The following is a 20,210-nucleotide window of genomic DNA, read 5'->3' on the forward strand; positions in this document are numbered from 1 at the left end:
GTATGTCCGATTAGAAAATGCATAAAAAGAGCATAAAAACATGTCTCAAATGAAAAAATATGCACCGTAACACGCCATGACACGTCATATCACGTCTTGTCACGCGTCACACCTAATAGCATCGTTATGAGGTTTCTTGTAATGGCGATGTCGGCCCTCATGCTATGATATGCCTTGGCACGCGTCATGACGTGCCTTTTAGAACACTGAACCTAACCGATCTTTTGTTTTATTTTATGTTATTTTTGTAGTTTGTTAATTAGCTTTGTATGTTTTTAACTAGTTTTAAAAAAAATAAAAAATCATAAATGGTCCCTTTGGTTTCCTAGAATTTAGGTTTTAGTCCCTAACTTAAAAAAATTTTGTATGTTTGTCGGTCCAACAGGTTAAAGTTGATGAGTACGATAGTGGTGGTAACGGGGATTGAAATGGAAAGGGGTAGGCATGGGGTATGGTAGGATAGGATGGGTGGGTGGGGTTGCGTAAGTGTTTATTTCTTTATATTTATCTTTTTTTTCTTTTAATTGTAAAATCAATCAAGAGAAAATATAAAATAAATTAAAAATGATATAAAAGTTTTTTTTTATGTGGATGATGTACAAACCAAGATAGAAATTGAAAACTGTCAGGACTTTCCATGAAATTTTTTGAAGTTAGAGACAAAAAAGAAATCAAATGGACATTTTATGAAGTTTTTTCGTAAAGAAGTTAAAAATTTAAATAGGTTGGAAGAGCTAAAATAAGTGAAGAAAAAATACTTACTTGTGAGTGTTGTAGTAATGAATCAAAAGAGATATGACATATAAGTGGATACCTTCCACCCTAAATCGTTAAGGTTGTGGGGTATGGTAGATGTTTTACCGGCGGTAGTTTGATGTGGACACGTTTACTGGCGGTGAACACCGCCCGTGGTGTGTTTTTTGTCGGCGATATTTCATCGGTAGTAACTATCCACCGATTGTAAAAATCATGTTTGTGTCTCTCTCTTTGTACTCTCTCTCTCTCTCTCTCTCTCTCTCTCTCTCTCTCTCTCTCTCTCTCTCTCTCTCTCTCTCTCTCTCTCTCTCTCTTTTAGTTTTTACCTATAAACACCACACCTTAAGGCTTTTTGAAGATGGTAAAAATTGCAAAAATGTCAACATCAGTGAGATGGAAGTGTGGTGCCGACACCACACCGTTTAGCTTAATGCGTAAAACGTTTTTCCCCTCATACAACTATTTTACTTATGTTTGATTGTTGATCATGTTTATAATATTTCCTAATTAATATTTCCTAATTAATATTTTCATATTATATAGGATTCATTCACTTTACAGGATCAAAATAGTCTTTTATATAAAATATTAACAAGGGAAAAAAAAAGGAAAAAAAAGTAGAGAGCAGCCGATGGGGGGTCAGTCAAAGACATTGTATCGGATTCACCTTACTTTAATTTTATGTGACATAATAATTTAATAGTAGTCCAAATGTTTTCTAAGATATATATTATTGTTGATCGTTTTAAATAATTGTTTAACATGTTATTTTGTGAGATTTGATTTTAAGTCTTATATTTGAATACTATAAGAAATTTAAATTCATATAATATATATTCATTTGTTGAATAGGCTATATAAACTTTACTACATTTATTTCAAAAAATTAAATGTTCTCCAATACTAAAAATGGTGAACGCACCACCTAAGCGGCTCCAATAATAATATAATGGACATGCCAAAGTTTGAACATTGAATCTTCTGTATGGAATTCCGCATATCGACTATTAGATTTTTATCGCGATGACAACACTAATAAACTCTACATATATCTAAAAGTAAACCGTTTTTCAATATTTTTTATAATAAACTAGATGTCTACAATAGATGTCTACAATAGAGTTAAATAAACAATATCTTCCCGACAAAGATTCGTTATACTTCTCAAGTTGCTATATGTTCCAAAATGTAATTAACACCACAACGAGGTTGTAAATTAGCTGATGCCAATTTCGAGCCTTGCAAATTTCAAGTTCGACCTGTTTAGATTATAGATTTGAAGCTCGTTTCAAGTCTTATTTGGAAGCTTGGGCTCGATTCGTGAAAATTTAACAAGGATCAAGCTCGATTCATTTGTCGGCAAGAGCATAAACGAGTCCAAGCTCAACTTGTTTAATTGTGAAAGCTCATGATTTTTTTTTCTTTTTTGAAATATTATGGACGAGAATGTAGACATACTTTGATTATTTTTAGAACCATCAAATATTATTAAAAGATGCCACCAATGCTAGATGGAGCATACATACTTTGATATTATTAAAAATAGATTTACGTCTCCCTTAATTGAGCTTCACACCTCACTAAGTGCCAAATCTCATCAAGTGCTTTTAACCCAATTACGGGTTGTCAAATTAAATAACATATGTAAATGATCATCTTAATAATTGTCCCTTATTTCTATGTTTTCCTTTTATGCATATTATAAGGTGCATATTCCATACTAGTCGTATTATTTTACAAAACTGGAAAATTTATTGAGCTTTTCTATGAGGTATTTTTAAGGTGTGTGATAAAGTGTTGAAAATAAAGGTTAAGTTGGAATGATTTTCATGTAAAGTTAAAAATACAATCAGAAATAATATATAGGATGACGTAATCAGCAACGAAGTTGCTTACGCCATCAACAGAAAACCTCTACGTGGTAACCACCATTTATTACCCCACCACAAACATTGTACAGTAGGACTGAGCTCACGTACTCTACTTCTTTTTCATTGAGTAAATTACATGTTTGGTCACTTCATTTTTGTTATAATGTCACCTTTGGTCCAACCATTAGAATATTGATAGGTCAATATCCATGTGCTTTTAACAAATTTAAACAATTAAACTTAGTAAATTATACGAATGATCCTTATGGTTTGGGGTAATCTATATGTTTGGTACCTAATTATTTTCTTAACTTGGACGGCCCATAAAATGTAATTTTGTTGTGCATTTGGTCCATGTCATACCTAAAAAGATTGTATTGCCTTTTTTTTATATTTTTTAATTTATTCTTTATTTTTTTTAATTTTCAGTTATTATTTATTTTAACAACAAAATAAATTAAAAATAATCCCCACAATATCTCTTATATCTCCACCTATCTTCTCTAAATCAAAGGGAGAACACATAAACACTGGTACCGTCCGACCACATCATCAGATCTGCACTCAAAAGTTGGACTACATCTTCAGAAACTCGACGATCTACACTCAAAAGTCATCAGTAACCACTCGATGAGCCATATATGTACCTGGTACCCGATAACCAGTGGCTATCTAGTTTAGTTTTGGCTTGAACCAATATCCCCCATACGTACCCTAAATTTTAGTAATGTAAAAAAAGACAAAATTGCAAAAATGGTCTCCGTGGTATGCATTTTTTTAAGGTTTTAGTCAAAATCATGACTTTTTTGGCTTCGTGGTTCTTTTGGACTAGTTTGTATGTGATAATATTCCCTTCGAAATATGAAATGACTATAATACCCTTGGGGTATTTATTTTTCATTTTTCTTTCTTTTTTTCAATTTAATATTTATTTATTTATTTTAACAATCATTATCATATCATCATACATACTTATAAAGCTATCATTTTTTCTTGAATCTCATGCATTTGAAACCCCCTTTTTTAACTTCATTTCACCACATTAATTTGAAACTCCCATGACTTTTCAATTTCATTACAATAATATTATAAATAAGTTAAATAATGTTCTATAAACAAGAAATGGTGTTTTATTACAATGTCTTCATCCCATATCGATGGTGAGAGTAAACAAGAGAATGTTTTCTCTTCTATAAATAGGAAAGGTTGTGAAATGTTTCAAAGGGACCAAACCATGCCTATCTTTGTAGGATTTTGAAGATATTATTTGGTGAGATTGTCTATATTGGCAAGTGTCTAGTTAACTTTTAGAATTCCAAAAATGGTTTTGAACCAAATTTTTTCAGGTTTAAACCGTGTTTTAGTTAGAAAAAAATTATGTAGTTAGGTATATTGAGTTGAACCGGAGCTGGATCAATTTGGACCGATAAAGGAATTATTTTCCTTTCACAACAAACATTTGAAACTCCCTTGATTTTTCAAATTATTTCTAATAATATTATAAATAAGTTACTTAATTTTATATAAATATAAAAAAGCATCTACCTAAACCTAAAATTATAATTGTTTGAAAAATCGCTTTTAAAAGAACAAAATATATACAAACCAGGTTTTACTAGAAAAAAATATGTAGTTTGGTATATTTAGTTGAATCAGTCCAAGTTTGATCTATTTGGACCATAAAAGAAGCATTTTTCTTTCACTACATATATTTGAAACTCCCATGATTTTTCAAATTGTTTCCAATGATATTTTAAAAAAGTTACATAATGTTATATAAATATAAAAAAACATCTACCTAAACATAAAATTATAATTGTTTCAAAATTCGATTTAATCAAAAGCACGAAATATATACGCAAATTATATTTTATAAAAGAATTCTTTTTATAATGAACTTTTGAATCTTGAAAATACATATAAACAAACTTTCTATATTAAGTACCTAACTGAATTTATGATTTTAGAATTGAACAAAAAGATGCTCAATAAAAAGTTACTTTTTTGGATAGCAACTTACGAGATTATAGAAAAATGGAACTATTGAACAATAAAGAAAGGGTAAACAAGGGAAAGGGTGTTTTACTAAATAAGTTGAATAATGTTTTATAAACAAGAAAGCGTGTTTTATTACAATGTCTTCATCCCACATCGATGGTGAGAGTAAACAAGAGAACGTTTCCTCTTCTATAAATAGGAAAGGTTGTGAAATGTTTCAAAGGGACCAAACCATGAGAACTTCCTTATGCCTACCTTTTTAGGATGTTGAGGGTATTATTTGGTGAGATTGTCTTTATTGGCAACTGTCCATTTAAGTTTTAGAATCCCAAAAATGGTTTTGAACAAGATTTTTTTAGGTTCAAATAGAGTTTCAGTTGAAAAACCGTTATGTAGTTTAGTATATTGAGTTGAATCGGTCTGAGTTTGATCAATTTGGACTGATAAAGGAAACATTGTCCTTTCAGCACATACATTTGAAAACTCCCATGATTTTTCAAATTGTTTCTAATAATATTATAAATAAGTTACCTAAACATAAAATTATAATTGTTTGAAAAATAAATTTGATTCAAAAACACAAAATATATACAAGTCGGGTTTCCATAGAAAAAACGTTATATAGTTTGGTATATTAAGCTGAATCGGTCCGAGTTTGATCAATTTGGACCGATAAATGAAGCATTTTCCTTTCACCACATACATTTGAAACTCCCATGATTATTCAAATTGTTTATAATAATATTATAAGTTACATAATGTTATATAAATATAAAAAAATCTACCTAAACATCAAATTATAATTGTTTGAAAAATCACTTTGATTCAAAAGCACGAAATATATACTCGGTTATATTTTATAAATGAATTCATTTTATAATGACATTTTGAATCATGAAAATACATATAAACAAACTTTCTATATTAAGTACCTAACTGAATTTATGATTTTAGGATTTAACAAAAAGTTATTCAATAAAAACTTAATTTTTTATAGCAACTTACGAGATTACTGAAAAATAGAACTATTGAACAATAAATTTCTGGATAACGTTTTAATTTTATTATTTAATATTTTATTTAACAAGATGAAATTATTGGCAAATAAAGATTATGTTAATATTTATGATACAAAACATTTTTTTACTATATAAGATAAAAAAAAAGTTATCTCTATTATCGTATGTTGTACAAAATGATAAAATTTAAGATAGATAAAAAGATGTCTCTATTATTGTATTTTCTACATAATGATAATATTTAATATAAAAGTTTTAATTTAATATGAAATTATTATTTAATAGATAACAATAATGATTTATTTATTTTTTAAAATTAATTTTTTTTCTATTTTAATCATATAACTTTGTATATGCAAAACAACTTCAAGTTCTAACCCTATCTTTTATAATAGTTCAACATAATAACAATACTAAAAATCATTTTTCATATTTTTTATGAAATTATTATTTAATTGTTAATAACAATGATTTAGTTATTTTTAATATAAAATATTTTTTTATATCCCACGCAACGCACGGACATTCGCCTAGTACTATAATATAAAGAAAGCATTTTTCATTTCACCGCATCAATTTGAAACTCCAAACTTTTTATATTTCCATATAATATATTTTCTAACTTAAATATGTTCTTAATTATAAATACTATGATAAATAAAAGACTTTTTGAATTATTGATAACTTGAATATAGTGTTAAATACATATCCTAAATTAATATATCAAACAAACTTAAAAATATTGTAACGACCCAAAAATAAATGGTAAAATTTTCATTTTTAAATGTAGCTAAAGCATTGATATCATTCATTTCAAATCATCATTAACTAAAATATTTATCATAGTTTATCCCAAAATTATTTATTACGGAAATCATAGGTGTTTGCACTGCGATCAATCCGAGCCCTTCTTTTCCAAATCGATGATACCTGAAACCATAAACAAAACTGTAAGCACGAAGCTTAGTGAGTTCTCCAGAACATACCTCACACAATCCACATAATCACATAATACATATAAGTTATAACAGCTACATAAACTATAACAATCGCATAAGCATGCATATATACATATAAAAATGTCATGTAAACCCTCCAAGGTTTTATTCATACACTCACGAAAATCATATCAACTACACCAGTCATGCACACAAACATATATGGAAGCCTGGAAACCCTCCAGGGTCTTACACTGGGTGCCATGGGAATCCCCACATGGTCTTAGCCCAATGCCTCGAAAACCCCCCGAGGTCTTTGACCTAGGATGCCAAGGAAACCCTCCAAGGTTTACACCTAAGTGCCTCGGGTGCCATAGGTACCTCTAAAGTGTAATCATATATAAACTAAATTTCAATATTAATAGAATATATTTTCTTCTACTTATAAAGTTATGTTTTTAACTTTGACCATATTATACTTAATTTATTAAGTCTAATATTTTGCTGTATGTAAACCATTATCATTTTAAAGCTACAACTTTTGAAAAATTTGTATTATCATTTCATTATCTATATCTATCTATATATATATATATATATATATATATATATATATATATATATATATATATCATACATACTTATATATCTTATAAAGCTAGCATTTTTCCTTTCACCACATTCAATTAAAACTCTCATGACTTTTTAATTTCTTCCTAATAATGGTTATAAGTTGGTTAATAAGATTAAATAAATATCATACATAAAGTGTAATCATATATAAACTAAATTTCAATATTAATAGAATCTATTTTCTTTTACTTATAAAGTTATGTTTTTTAATTTTTAACATATTATACTTAATTTATTAGTTTTAATATATTGTTGGATGTAAACCATTATCATTTTAAAACTACAACTTTTGAACAATTTGTATAAAATACTTAAATTATAAATTTAAATATAACATTACAGGATCAATGTAAATATAAATTTTAGTTTAACTTAAATAACCCAAATAATATTTTGTAAATAGTTAAAAGTAATAAATTGTAGTGTCTTTCTAATAATGATTATAAGTTGGTTCATAAGGTTAAATAAATATCAAACCTAAAGTGTATTCATAAATTAACTAAATTTCAATATTAAAATAACATCTTACTTCTACTTATAAAGTTATGTCTTTAATTTTTAACAGATTATACTTAATTTATTAGATTAAGATCTTGTTGTATGTAAACCATTATCAATTTAAAGCTACAACTTTTGAACAATTTGGACAAAATACTTAAATTGCTAATTTAAATATAACATTACAATGTCAACTTAAATATAAATTTCAGTTCTACTTAAAAAACCTAATGAATATTTTGCGAATAGTTTAAAAATGATAAATTGTAGTGCTAAATACAAAAACTGAATTATAATCTCAATTTAACTAAAATATTTCTTAAAGATATTTGTATAATCGTTAAAAATTTTCAAATAAGCAACTTAAAATAACTTACAATAACAATAGTTAAATATAACTCTATATAAATGATTATATTATTACCTGTAAAATCAAAAAACAATATTTGATGTTTTAAATAATTATAATGATAGAAATTAAAATGTTAAACAAATACATTTCAAAAAATTAATTAACAATAACAACAACTATAAATAGCATTAAACCATATATTATATTTAATTTTATTCATGAGTAACTCGTGGGTAGTAGTTATTCAAACTGTTGAGATTATGCAGTTATAATAGATGTATATATTATCATATAATTCAAAATAATCAATATATTATATCAATTTAATATATGAATTTGTATATCAAATTTAACAACGACGTTATTGTTATATTTAAACATATATTTGTAAATATTTCAACTATATAGATGTTTCTGCGTAACGTGCGGGCATTCACCTAGTTAAAAAAATAATAGAGGACATTTCTCTCTCTCTCTCTCTCTCTCTCTCTCTCTCTCTCTCTCTCTCTCCTGTACGAAGTCATTTCCTAGTTCATCTTCTCCAACTAAAGAACATGATTGCATCCCTAAAACATTAATTATGTTCATAAACCAAAAATGATGAACGCAACCTTACCAGCGCCATTCTAGTCTCTTAATCCCCTCAAAACCCATATCATCTTAAAACAATTTCCCAGCTCATCTTGAAAGAATTTCAAATGCATTTATCCTCTACCATTGGTCGTTCTAGTCTCTTAATTCCCACAAAACTCATATCATAAATCAAGGTTTACACAACCAGCCATATCAATACCAAAATCCAAACTAAAAATCGTCACTCAACCACAGCCTTACCAGCGTCATTACCGAAGATTGAGTTTAAAGAGGGAGAAATGATCGAAGATAGAGAGATCGATGAAGTGGAAAGAGAATGGAAAGGGAGCTATGTAACATTGACGGTGGGAAAATCAGGCGAATGAAGAAGGCAATATGGTTGGATTTTTCTTTTACCGGCGATAGGATAAAGAGAGCTCCGATTACCGACAACCACCTATCTGTTCTAACCACCACACCACCCCAGATATTACTACGATCGTCTTCAACCACCTTCGAATCTAAACCAAGTGATACAACCCCGATAAGCTTACCCGACCCAATTCCACAAATGATTGTTTCCTTTTGAAATAAACTTTGATCTTCAAGAAATATGAATCCTAAAATGAAATTAGAAGATTAGAAAAATTCCCAGAAGAATATTTTGGTAAAGTTCTTCCAATTTACATATTTTACATCGAAGTGAGTTCAGTTTAGTCGAGACTCCATAGATGAAATCTTGCAACTGAGGTTTCTCTTTTGAAGATGAAGCTTTGCTATGCAGTAGAGGCGATGAAGACGGAGTGAAGGGAGATGGCGAGGGCACATCGATGAGGAGTCTGGGTTTGTGATGGAGCAAAAAATAGACCACATCAAGAACATCTTCTTCCTAGAGAATAAACTAGAGAAAGATGAATGAATAAAAGGAGTTTCAAGGAGGGAAAGAAGAGATATAACATCATCTGGGTCTGTGTGCTTATGAGAGAGAGAGAGAGAGGGTCCCATTTTATTTATTATTACCTTAATATAATTAAATAAAAGATAAAGTTTTTAAGAAAATGAGGAAAACAAATTAAAAAGATCATATTAGTCATTTTAAGTTTAATAGGGACCAAATCTAAATAGAAACATGGTCAAAAGGACCACGAAGCCAAAAAAGTTGTGGTTTGCACTAAAACCCTAAAAAAATGCATATCACAGAGACCATTTTTGCAATTTTTCTATAAAAAAAAAAATAATAATAAGGGCCTTAACCCCCAGACCTTGTTCCCATCAACTTCTTGCCTCATTATCTCCTTCACCATCATCCCACACCCTCTTCCTTGTCTATGATGATCTAATAAAAAACCTTCTTTGACGACCAAATCAGACAAAGTTTTGGTAGGATTATGTAGTCTCCCTAATCAGACGACCATGGGGTTTTAAGCTTGATATCCAACTATAGCCTCTCACCTCAGGCGTCGACCATCAACAACATCCTTGTTGTTGTCATTCTTCTTTTGTGCTGTTTTTTTTTCTTGTTCTTTCTTTCTGTCTTCTATCATCTATCTTTAATCAAACATTTACATGTACTTTTCTCCTTTTTAGATCATTGGTAGTAGTCCTACACTCTATAGTTTATTTCCTTGTTTTTGTGTTTCTCTTCCTGATTTGAATCACACAACAAATAATAGAGGCCAAATTTTCTTTATTTTTCTATTGTTTCAAAAAATCGTAGATAACAAAAACATTCAAATACATTTTTGGATAATTCTGTAACATGTTCCAACTATATGATCGGGTTCTTGGAACTAGATTCGTATTATGTTTCAGATTGTATTGATTCTAATTTGGATGATGTGTGTACTAAATGATTTTCTACTTGGTTGTTTGGATGATTTTGAAGGTCTTCATCGGGGATGAAAATAATGATTTCATCGCAGGAGGAAAGCCAAAGGCGATGATGGATGACAGATTGCGAATTGAAGAAGGAGAAGAATAGGATGGGCTAGGAGAGGTGGGCCCTTATTTTTTTATTATTAAATATTACAATTGAGTAAAAGAAAAAAGAAAAAATATATATTTGAAAGGGTAAAATAATCTTTTTATATGGACAGAAAGACATGGTGTTATAATTTTTTTAAAACTATAAGGATACAACTTATCAATATTTCAAATGTTGGACTAAATGTATTTTTCTAACTAAACCAAACCACTAGGGAAAAAACTGTAATTTATTTTTTTTAGTAATTTAAAAATAGCCAATTCAGAAAAATAAATAAATAAATAAACATAATCTATCAAGATGTCTAAAGGAGTTGCATGGTGAAGCTTCACGTGAAAGTAACCAAAGACAAGGCTAGCACCACCACTAGCAGCCATGAATCAGTCAAAAGGCTAGTAATGCTTTATAGCCCTTTCACATTTTATTTATTTTTTAAATAACATGAAATTTATAACATCCAAGTCGATTATATTTATAATATGTCTAAATTTAAAGCACTTCCTTTATCTCCATTTCCCTTCCTTTTCACTCTATATCTATAAATAATGTGATCCTTCCACAAGCTCCCCAATACTCCATACAAACTACGACAGAAAAGCACTGAACATTCCAAGATCACAACTTTCAATCTGAATCCACATCGCACGTTCAAGTTTTGTTGCTTTTGTTTCTTGAGTGAAACTAAGTGAAAACACAGGTTTAATTGAGTTCGAATTGTAAGGGATTATGGGAAGAGAGATGAGTAATCTTAACCCAAATAAAGAAACTCGTATTCCTGTTCCTACGGTGCTTTCAGTTCCATCACCATCACCATCCCAATTCCATTCTCCTTCTCCAGCCAATTCCATTCCAATGACACCTAAAAGCCCATTCATCACACGCGTCATGACACCGTTGGCTAGCCCCATGAAGAAGGCCATGGCAAGCATGCAAGGCTACTTGGAGTTCACTAAGCTCAACCCACATGATGAATGGCTTCCTATAACTGAATCAAGGAATGGAAACGCGTTTTATGCAGCATTCCATACCCTCAGCTCTGGAATCGGAGTTCAAGCTCTTGTTCTTCCCCTTGCCTTCACTGCACTCGGCTGGTTAGTTTAATTATTTCAGCTTCAATCTCTCTTTTTAACCAAAATTAATCAATCACTATTTTTCATCGTTATTTACATGTGTGTTGTCAAATGATTTGTAGGGTTTGGGGAATAATGAGTTTGTCAGTAGTTTTTGTGTGGCAAATGTATACACTTTGGCTTTTGATTCAACTCCATGAATCTTCTTCTGGGACTCGATACAGCCGATATCTATGGCTTTCCATGGCTGCTTTTGGTATGCCTCACTTTCACTTTTCTAACCCTCAACCAAAAACAAAATAATTTTTTGTACAAGAGTCAATTTTTTTTTACCCTTTTTGAAGGGATAATATATATAGTTAATCACAAAAATGAGGTTACTAAATTTAACAACTAAGATTAATTGCAAAATTCAAAAATATTTCAAAATTATCGGTAAAGGTTGCAAAAACATTAAAAAGAACTACAAAACAATTTTGCAACTTTGATTTTGAAATAAGATTTTTGTTTCATTTTTAATGTTTATAAAGGTATTTTGTGGTGAAGCATTTTCTTGATTCGTAATTCACCATTTATGAATTTTATGATAAATTCATGTTAACATTGTAGTCAATTTGTTAAATGTCACCTAATAAAATTGTCATTGATTCACTTTTTGGAGGCAGTACTAATACATGAATTGGACTTTATGTCATTTAGGAGAGAAATTAGGGAAGCTCATGACGTTATTACCGACAATTTACCTTTCAAGTGGGACATGCATAACCCTAATCATGATCGGGGGAGCCACCATGAAACTTCTTTTTAACACCATCATTGTCAATACATGGGAGAAAAATGATGAAACCCCACTATCGATGATTGAGTGGTACCTTGTTTTCACATGTTCGGCAGTTGTGTTAACACAACTGCCAAACTTGAATTCGATTGCAGGGGTTTCACTGATAGGGGCAATTGCTTCAGTCTCATATTGTACTGTTATATGGGTTGTGTCGGTTGTTGAAGGGAGGCCCACGGGTGTGTCGTATGAGAAGTTAGAGGAGGTGTCACAAGTTGCTAGGGTTTGTGATGTTTTAAATTCTCTTGGCATCGTTGCATTTGCTTTTCGAGGTCATAATTTGGTGCTCGAAATACAGGTACGTTGATAGACTTTATGCAATTAAAACTATGAACACGTTCTTTTGTTTTCTATTAAAATTACCGAACACATTAATTCTTTTGCTTGAAATATATTTTTATTATATATAACATAAACATTTTCTCAATTTTATTTTTGCATTTCATACATTCTATGATGGAATTTGTAGTTTTGTAATATTTACATATTGTTAAGTGGTATCAAGTTTTTAACATTTTAATATTTTTATTTTGATAAAACTAAAACTACATTTCATATGTTGTCGTTTTGGAAATTTTAACTATTTTTTATTTTTTATTTTTAAAACATTGAGACACAATTTTATGTGGGTACATGAAGTTTCAACTTGTATATATTTTAACATATGCTTTATGGAAAAGAAAATTACATAAAAAACCAAAAAATAAAGATGTAAAATAAAAAATTCAAAAGTTTAATTTTTTTAAAAAATGGACATATATGTAACTAAACAAACTCTTCCCCTTTAAAAAAGCTTGATTTGTTTGTTCACAGTGGTTATAGTGCTATATCAATTGGAATTTTCTGATAATAATAAAAAAGTTTTAATACTCTATACCAATTAGAGTTGCTTTATCTAAAACATCTCAAACATTTAAAACATTAAAACTTATATATTTTAATATATGCTTTATGGAAAAGAAAAGTATATAAAAAACCAAAAAAATAAAGATGTAAAATAAAAAATTCAAAAGTTCAATTTTTGAAAAAATGGACATATATGTAACTAAACAAACTCTGCCCCTTTAAAAAAGCTTGATTTGTTTGTAAACAATGGTTATAGTGCTATATCAATTGGGATTTTCTTATAATAATAAAAAAGCTTTAATACTCCTACCAATTAGAGTTGCTTTATCTAAACATTTCAAACATTTAAAACATTAAAACTTATAAGCTTTTAGTTTGAGTTACACTTTTCAGGTTTTAATTGAGAGTTTCTCAACCTAATAAAATTTTTGTTGAAGGATCAAATGCAAATGGTTCGAAAATTAAGCCATCAGACTCCACGCCCAAACCAACTTATGAACGTTACTGTTCATATTCAAAATTTTATCATCTCTAAAAATATATATAACATAATGAGAAACTTTTTTAAAATTTAATATAAAAATATTAAAAAAATGTAAACTAACACGTAATATTATATTATTTTAACCATTATGTCTGAGAATGGATATTATCTTACTATAAGATTAAACTAAAAAACTAATATAAATAACAATATATACCTATTACAGAAAATAATTAATCTTTTAAAAAATCTATCTGGCAAATTGATGTCTTCCATCGGAACATCATACAAAAATATCTCTAAAAAAGAATCTCTATCAAAAAATTATATAAAAACAGTTAGTTACTGAAAATAGATAATTTTATATATTTTGTCAAATTAATATAATATAATAAGAAATAAGATAATATTATTTTTTCAAAAAAAATACATCAAAATTATAATAAGATAACACACTCAATAGAAACTACGATAAGATTTAATAAGATTAAAATAAAGTTATAAACACAGTAATTTGAAGAAAAAACCTTTAAATTTTGATATTTTATTGAAAAAGTCATTGTATTTTTTATGACCTTTTTACTGCTAAAATGGAAAATATACAAACATATATTAGTTTCATTTTTTTTTCTTTTAAAAACTCATGATTTAATTATTTATTATAAGCACAAAATATGTGTATTTTCATGATGATTCGTAGAACAATAATAATAATTTTGTTTTGAAAAGGAAATGTGAACCCTGATTTGGTGGATCACGTGTATTCCACTGAGTACGACCCACAAAATTCCAGTCAAGTGTTTGGTGCTGTGTTATTTCTGGGGAGTGGTCCAAGTGGATATGTTTCACACTTTCTCCCATTCTTTAGGATGCATAATTGTTTACATGTCCCCAAATCATGATCATAAAAACCATTTCTCCCTTTTTTTCGCATGTAATCTTTTTTTTTTTTTTTTAATCTTCTTTTGTATCTTCAGCAATTAAAATATAAGTTTTCAAAGCTTTTCTTCATAAAATTTCTTTTAACATATGATAATATATATATATATATATATATATATATATATATATATATATATATATATATATATATATATATATATATATTTTAATTTCCCTAGGGTACAATGCCTTCAAATCCAAAACAACCATCACGTATACCCATGTGGAAGGGCGTAAAATACTCGTATTTCATTATTGCAATGTGTCTCTTCCCTCTTGCTATCGGTGGATACTGGGTCTATGGTAACATGGTAAGATATACTACATTTCACACAGAATGATAGTCGATATACTACATAACACATAGAATGATAGTCCAGAACAAATTTCAATCGGGTCCACTATAGTAATATGATATAATATTGAGTAAAGTGTATTTTTTAGTCCTTAACTAGAGCTGAATTTTGCGATTTTCATCTAAAAATGTTTTATTTTGCAATTTTAATCTTTAGTTGAGGTTTTTATACCTTTTTGTCTTTCAGTATAGCTAATTAAATTTGGTCCCAAAACATTTTCTTTTACAATTTTGGTTCTTTTGAGATCCTTATAAGGTTTTTTGGTTTTTGTTTAAAGTAAATATGAATTTTTATCACTAGTTATAGCTTATTTTGTAATTGAGGTCGTAAAAATATAGTATTAGACTTAAAACATGGAACAAATATGTTATAAGAACCTCAAATAATGACCCGAATTGCAAGTATTTTATTTTTGTGAACAAAATTTGTCCATACACCCCCTCCGGCCCTACTCATGCATCCGCACACATACAACTCTCTAATGCATGAATGTCAATACAGATGCCGACAACCGGAGGACTCCTAACCGCATTGTACAAATACCACGGTCAATCAACTTCTCGAGTCATTTTAGGGTTAACAAGCGCACTCGTCATCATCAACTGTCTCACCTCTTTCCAAATCTACGCAATGCCCGTTTTCGACAACCTAGAACTGCGATACGTGACTAAAGCAAACGGGCCATGCCCATGGTGGGTCCGAGCAGGGTCACGGGTTTTTTTCGGTGCTCTGGCTTTCTTTGTAGCAGTTGCCCTACCATTTCTACCAAGTCTCGCGGGTCTCATAGGCGGCATTGCATTACCCGTGACTTTAGCATACCCGTGTTTCATGTGGATAGTAATCAAGAAACCTAATGTTTATAGCAAGATGTGGTGGCTCAATTGGATTCTTGGTTGCCTAGGGATGATTTTAAGCATTCTACTTGTTTTAGGGGCAATTTGGACAATAGTTACTCGAGGAATCGAGGTCCATTTCTTTAATCCAAAGTGAAAAACAATAAAAATGTATATGTAGTAATTTGTTATTGTTTGCTTCAATTCCAATTACACCAATAGGATAAAGTAGAAAAGGAAAAACAAAGGTCCAAGATTGTATGAAAATGGTGAAAAGGTGATGGAATTTATAAAGATTAGGGTTTTTTTTTTTACATTGATAAAGGAAGAAGCATCCTTCGTTTCTTTTTTTGGGCGAGTTTTATTCGCTTTGTTAGCTTCATACATAATAGAAGTAACAATGTGATTGTTGCTAAACCAAATCCAAGTCTCATGTGGCTGAAATATAATGCAACTGCTGAGAAAACGAAAAAAGCTAGAATTGCAAGTTCCCATATTACAAACACCACTACGTCCACCCTGCAAATTTGGTTGAAAAAGAAGTTGAATAATAACAAGATATATGCATTTGAACATATACAAAGATTCCAAGCAAATACCAAATTAGGATTCTTCTATCAATAATATCACCAACTGGAAAGTGCAACTATAGTTGTATCAAGAATCTCTGTATTGGAAAGTATAATCTTATCTTGAAAAAGAATTTCCTTGTTGGAAAGCATAACTTAATTCTATCAACAACTGTCATCATCATCATAGGCCATTGGAAAGATCAATTAGAAGTTACTAAGTATGACAATTGTTGTAGGTTGCAGTAACAGATCAATACCAAGTTAAAAAGGAAATGAAACGGAAACAGGAATGATCATGCATAAAGAAATGAGAATGGAGCCAATCTTGGCACCAAAAAGCATCGCCATTTTCAAATTGCAGTGAAACTTCAATTCAGTTATCTGCTTTTTTCTCGAAACTAATTGCATTCATATGAATATGAGGTTAAAATCAGTATGTTCTTGATTCCTTTGCATCTTAGAACTCAAAGAGCATCTCGTATTGGCGTAACGATAGAAAATTGAGGAAACAAAGCATTTACTTCATGAGACAATTAATCAATTTGCACAAAACTACATTAACGAAAACCTAACCGTACAAAAGATGATCAAATCACAAAAACGGAAACACAAATTAATAGATATATCACCTGGAAGAAGAGAGATTTGAAGTAGAGGAGAAGAATGAGACGGATGCCCAATCATGTTTCGATCGAATTTGATACTCTCTGAGCTGGTCGACAAGATTTGATCGTGTAATTTTTCTCTCATGACGCGCAGAACTTGACCGCGGTAACCCCGACACGCTTCCGCCATCAACCGCCTCCCTATCTACAGATCTATACATCTTCTCTTGCTGCAAAGAACTCGACCTCGGTATCATCTTAACGGTTCCACTCCCTCCCCGCTCTCTATCTACAGATCTATATACGTTTGCTTGGTGCATAGAATTCGAATCTGTATGCATAACGGAGATCAGGATTCGCCTGAAATTGAGAGAGAATTCACGCCTGAAATCATCCGCAGGTAGTCGGCGGCGAAAAAGATCTGGAGATTTTCCAACTACCGGCGGATGAAACAGGAAGGGGACGGAGAAGGAGAGAGTCGTGGGGTTCGAGCCGTCGAGTATCAATGTCCCTTTCTTTCTCCCTTTGGGTAAAATGACATATACAACCTCGTAGTTTTGATTGACTTGAATTGAATTGTTTGAGAATGGAAGCCATTTAAAGCTCGGTATGGGCCGTAACAACTGTGTTTTTGCATGCGTGGACGAGCCGAGCCACAACACCGTCCTAACGAGCTAAAAGTGACTACATAGTATAATTTATGATTATAACCATAAAAGTAGATGATTATATCTGAATGATGCGTTGAAATAATATTGATGATAATTAAAAAGATGATTATATGGATGGTTTTGGATACTTTAGATAGATGCTCTGTTATTCAAAAATAGAACAACTATTTCAACAGAGGAAGAACTTTGAGATCAACTTGGCAAAGGCTCTACTTATAGGCTTAAGAGAGTCGGTTACATTAGCCCCCTATACTATAGAGGGACTAACACTTTATGTTAATAAATTATTCTACCGACACTTTAAAATAATTATATTAGTAAAAATTACAATTTCTTCCACATTGAAAGGACACATGACTTCAATAATATCTTAAATAATAATGGCTTTATACGTTATTGTTTGCGTCATTCCTCCTGTCACCGAAAGGTCAGATATTTCTGACACGACGTGTGTCTTCAATAATGTCTTTAATAATAATGGTTTTATACGTCATTGCTTGCGTCATTCCTCCGTCAACAGAGGAATAACTTTGAGATCAACTCAAGTCTTAAAACTCTCAAACATATCTTGTTTATTTCATATGGGCAAAGACCCTATTTAGCTCAAGAGAATCGGTTACATTACACATTTGCAATGGTATGATTGCAATAGGACAAACTATTTTACAGTTTAGCCCCTAGACTATAGAGGGACTAAAACTTTATGTTACATCACATTCTAGTTTTACTGACAACTAATAAATTATTCTACCGACACTTTTAAATAATTATATTAGTAAAATTTACAATTCCTTCCACATTGAAAGGACGCGTGTCTTCAATAATGTCTTCAATAATAATGGTTTTATACGTCATTGATTGCGTCATTCCTCCCGTCACCAAAAGGTCAGATATTTCTGAATGATGTTTGCTTCGGTTATGCTTGACGTTAGTCTTTCATGAATGGTGTTTCTTCCATATTTGAGTAGGATGTTTTTTGTTGTTGCTTTATGATGGCTTCCATTCTCTTGTCAATGTGTTTACTATATGATTGTTGGCGCTTTTGATATACTTGAGGTATGGATGAAATTGATGTAATTGTAATTGCCAACCAATCAATCGTCCACGGCAATAATCTTCTTGTAATTTATATCACCAAAAGCCAAGTAGATACTTGGAATCTGTGCGTAACTCGAATCTGGTTTGAAGTAGCTCGACTTTCCATTTTTTCAATATTTTGAAACATGCTAGTGTTTCTCGTTCACGTGTGCTGGAATTTTGCTCCGTTTGGGAAAATGTTCCCAATATATACTTGCATAATTTTTGCTTATATTTATCTGTTTTTAATACTTCAGATGATATATCCGTATCAGTGTATGCTTTTGGTGATATCTTCATATCATTGTATACTTTATCATTGTTTACATCGAATGATATTTTCATATCAATGTATGTTTTATCATTGTACACTTTTGATGAGTTAGATATGAGGTTTCCCTCATTATCTAGTCCCAATAATATTTTTCCATGTATAATCGCCTTTAGGCATCCTGCCCGGGTGTCTTGTGATGCATCTGTCTTTACAATTAGAAAATCGTCAATTTTTGCATTATATAAAGTAGGAAGAACTTCAATTTTTTGTTTTATATTTTGTACCAAAATAGTATATGTATTGGTCCAAGACCAATGTATTTTTTCTGATATTTTCTTTTGTAAAACTTTTCTTTCTTTTGCCAAATTTTTCAAAAATCCTTGTTCTGCAATATAATTTAGAGAGCCAAGAAAACGTTGTATTTGCTTTCTATTTTCAAGTTTATCAGGAAACATATTTAATTTTTCTTGTATGTTGTCTGTTAACGATAATTAACCATTTTCTCAAAATTTTAAACCGAGATATTCAATTATAGATTGAAAAAGTTTTAATTTCTTTATTGATAAAACTAAACCCTTCTCTTTAATTCTTTGTAAAACCTTGATGACTGTATCAATGTGTGTTTGTTCATTTCCTTTTGTGGAAACAATTATATCATCAATATATGCAAGACAAATATGATCTAAACCATTTAAGGTTTCATCCATGAATCGCTGATATATTGTTGGTGTCTGCTTTAAACCGAATGGAAGGACATTCCATTCATAATGCTTTTGAGGGGGACATGAAAAAGCGGTTAGTGGTTTCGTATTTTCATGTAAGCGTAATCGCTAATATCCGTATTTTTCATCAAATGTACTAAAATGTGTATTCCCTTTTAATTTTTTCAAAATATATTCAATCCAAAGTATCCAAAACCATCCATATAATCATCTATCTAATCATCATCAAGATTATTCCAACGCATCATTCAGAGCGTCTATCCAAAATATCCAAAACCATCCATATAATCATCCATCT

At 30.3% G+C, this 20,210-nt stretch overlaps 2 protein-coding genes across 3 annotated transcripts; one reads left to right on the plus strand and one right to left on the minus strand.

The window, feature by feature from the left end:
* Positions 1 to 11,149: 11,149 nt before the first annotated feature.
* On the plus strand, positions 11,150 to 16,305 carry LOC145065753 (lysine histidine transporter-like 8). Of its 2 annotated transcripts, XM_079012820.1 has the most exons (5): positions 11,152 to 11,713; positions 11,815 to 11,948; positions 12,392 to 12,828; positions 14,982 to 15,113; positions 15,660 to 16,305. In XM_079012820.1, exons 1-5 carry the CDS (start codon positions 11,349 to 11,351, stop codon positions 16,146 to 16,148), a joined length of 1,557 nt encoding a protein of 518 aa, XP_078868946.1. In that variant the 5' UTR covers positions 11,152 to 11,348; the 3' UTR covers positions 16,149 to 16,305. The 2 variants fall into 2 exon arrangements, with proteins under 2 accessions (XP_078868947.1, XP_078868946.1); XM_079012821.1 differs by lacking the exon at positions 14,982 to 15,113 and having other exon boundaries at positions 11,150 to 11,713.
* Positions 16,248 to 17,740, minus strand: LOC145065754 (uncharacterized). The gene is made up of 2 exons (XM_079012822.1): positions 17,193 to 17,740; positions 16,248 to 16,510 (listed from the first exon to the last, which is right to left on the minus strand). Exons 1-2 carry the CDS (start codon positions 17,507 to 17,509, stop codon positions 16,303 to 16,305), a joined length of 525 nt encoding a protein of 174 aa, XP_078868948.1. The 5' UTR covers positions 17,510 to 17,740; the 3' UTR covers positions 16,248 to 16,302.
* Between the last annotated feature and the right edge of the window lie 2,470 nt (positions 17,741 to 20,210).

The sequence above is a fragment of the Lactuca serriola genome, chromosome 8, assembly GCF_051521515.1.
Source record: "Lactuca serriola cultivar US96UC23 chromosome 8, Lser_US96UC23_V15, whole genome shotgun sequence".
Classification (NCBI taxonomy): domain Eukaryota; kingdom Viridiplantae; phylum Streptophyta; class Magnoliopsida; order Asterales; family Asteraceae; genus Lactuca; species Lactuca serriola.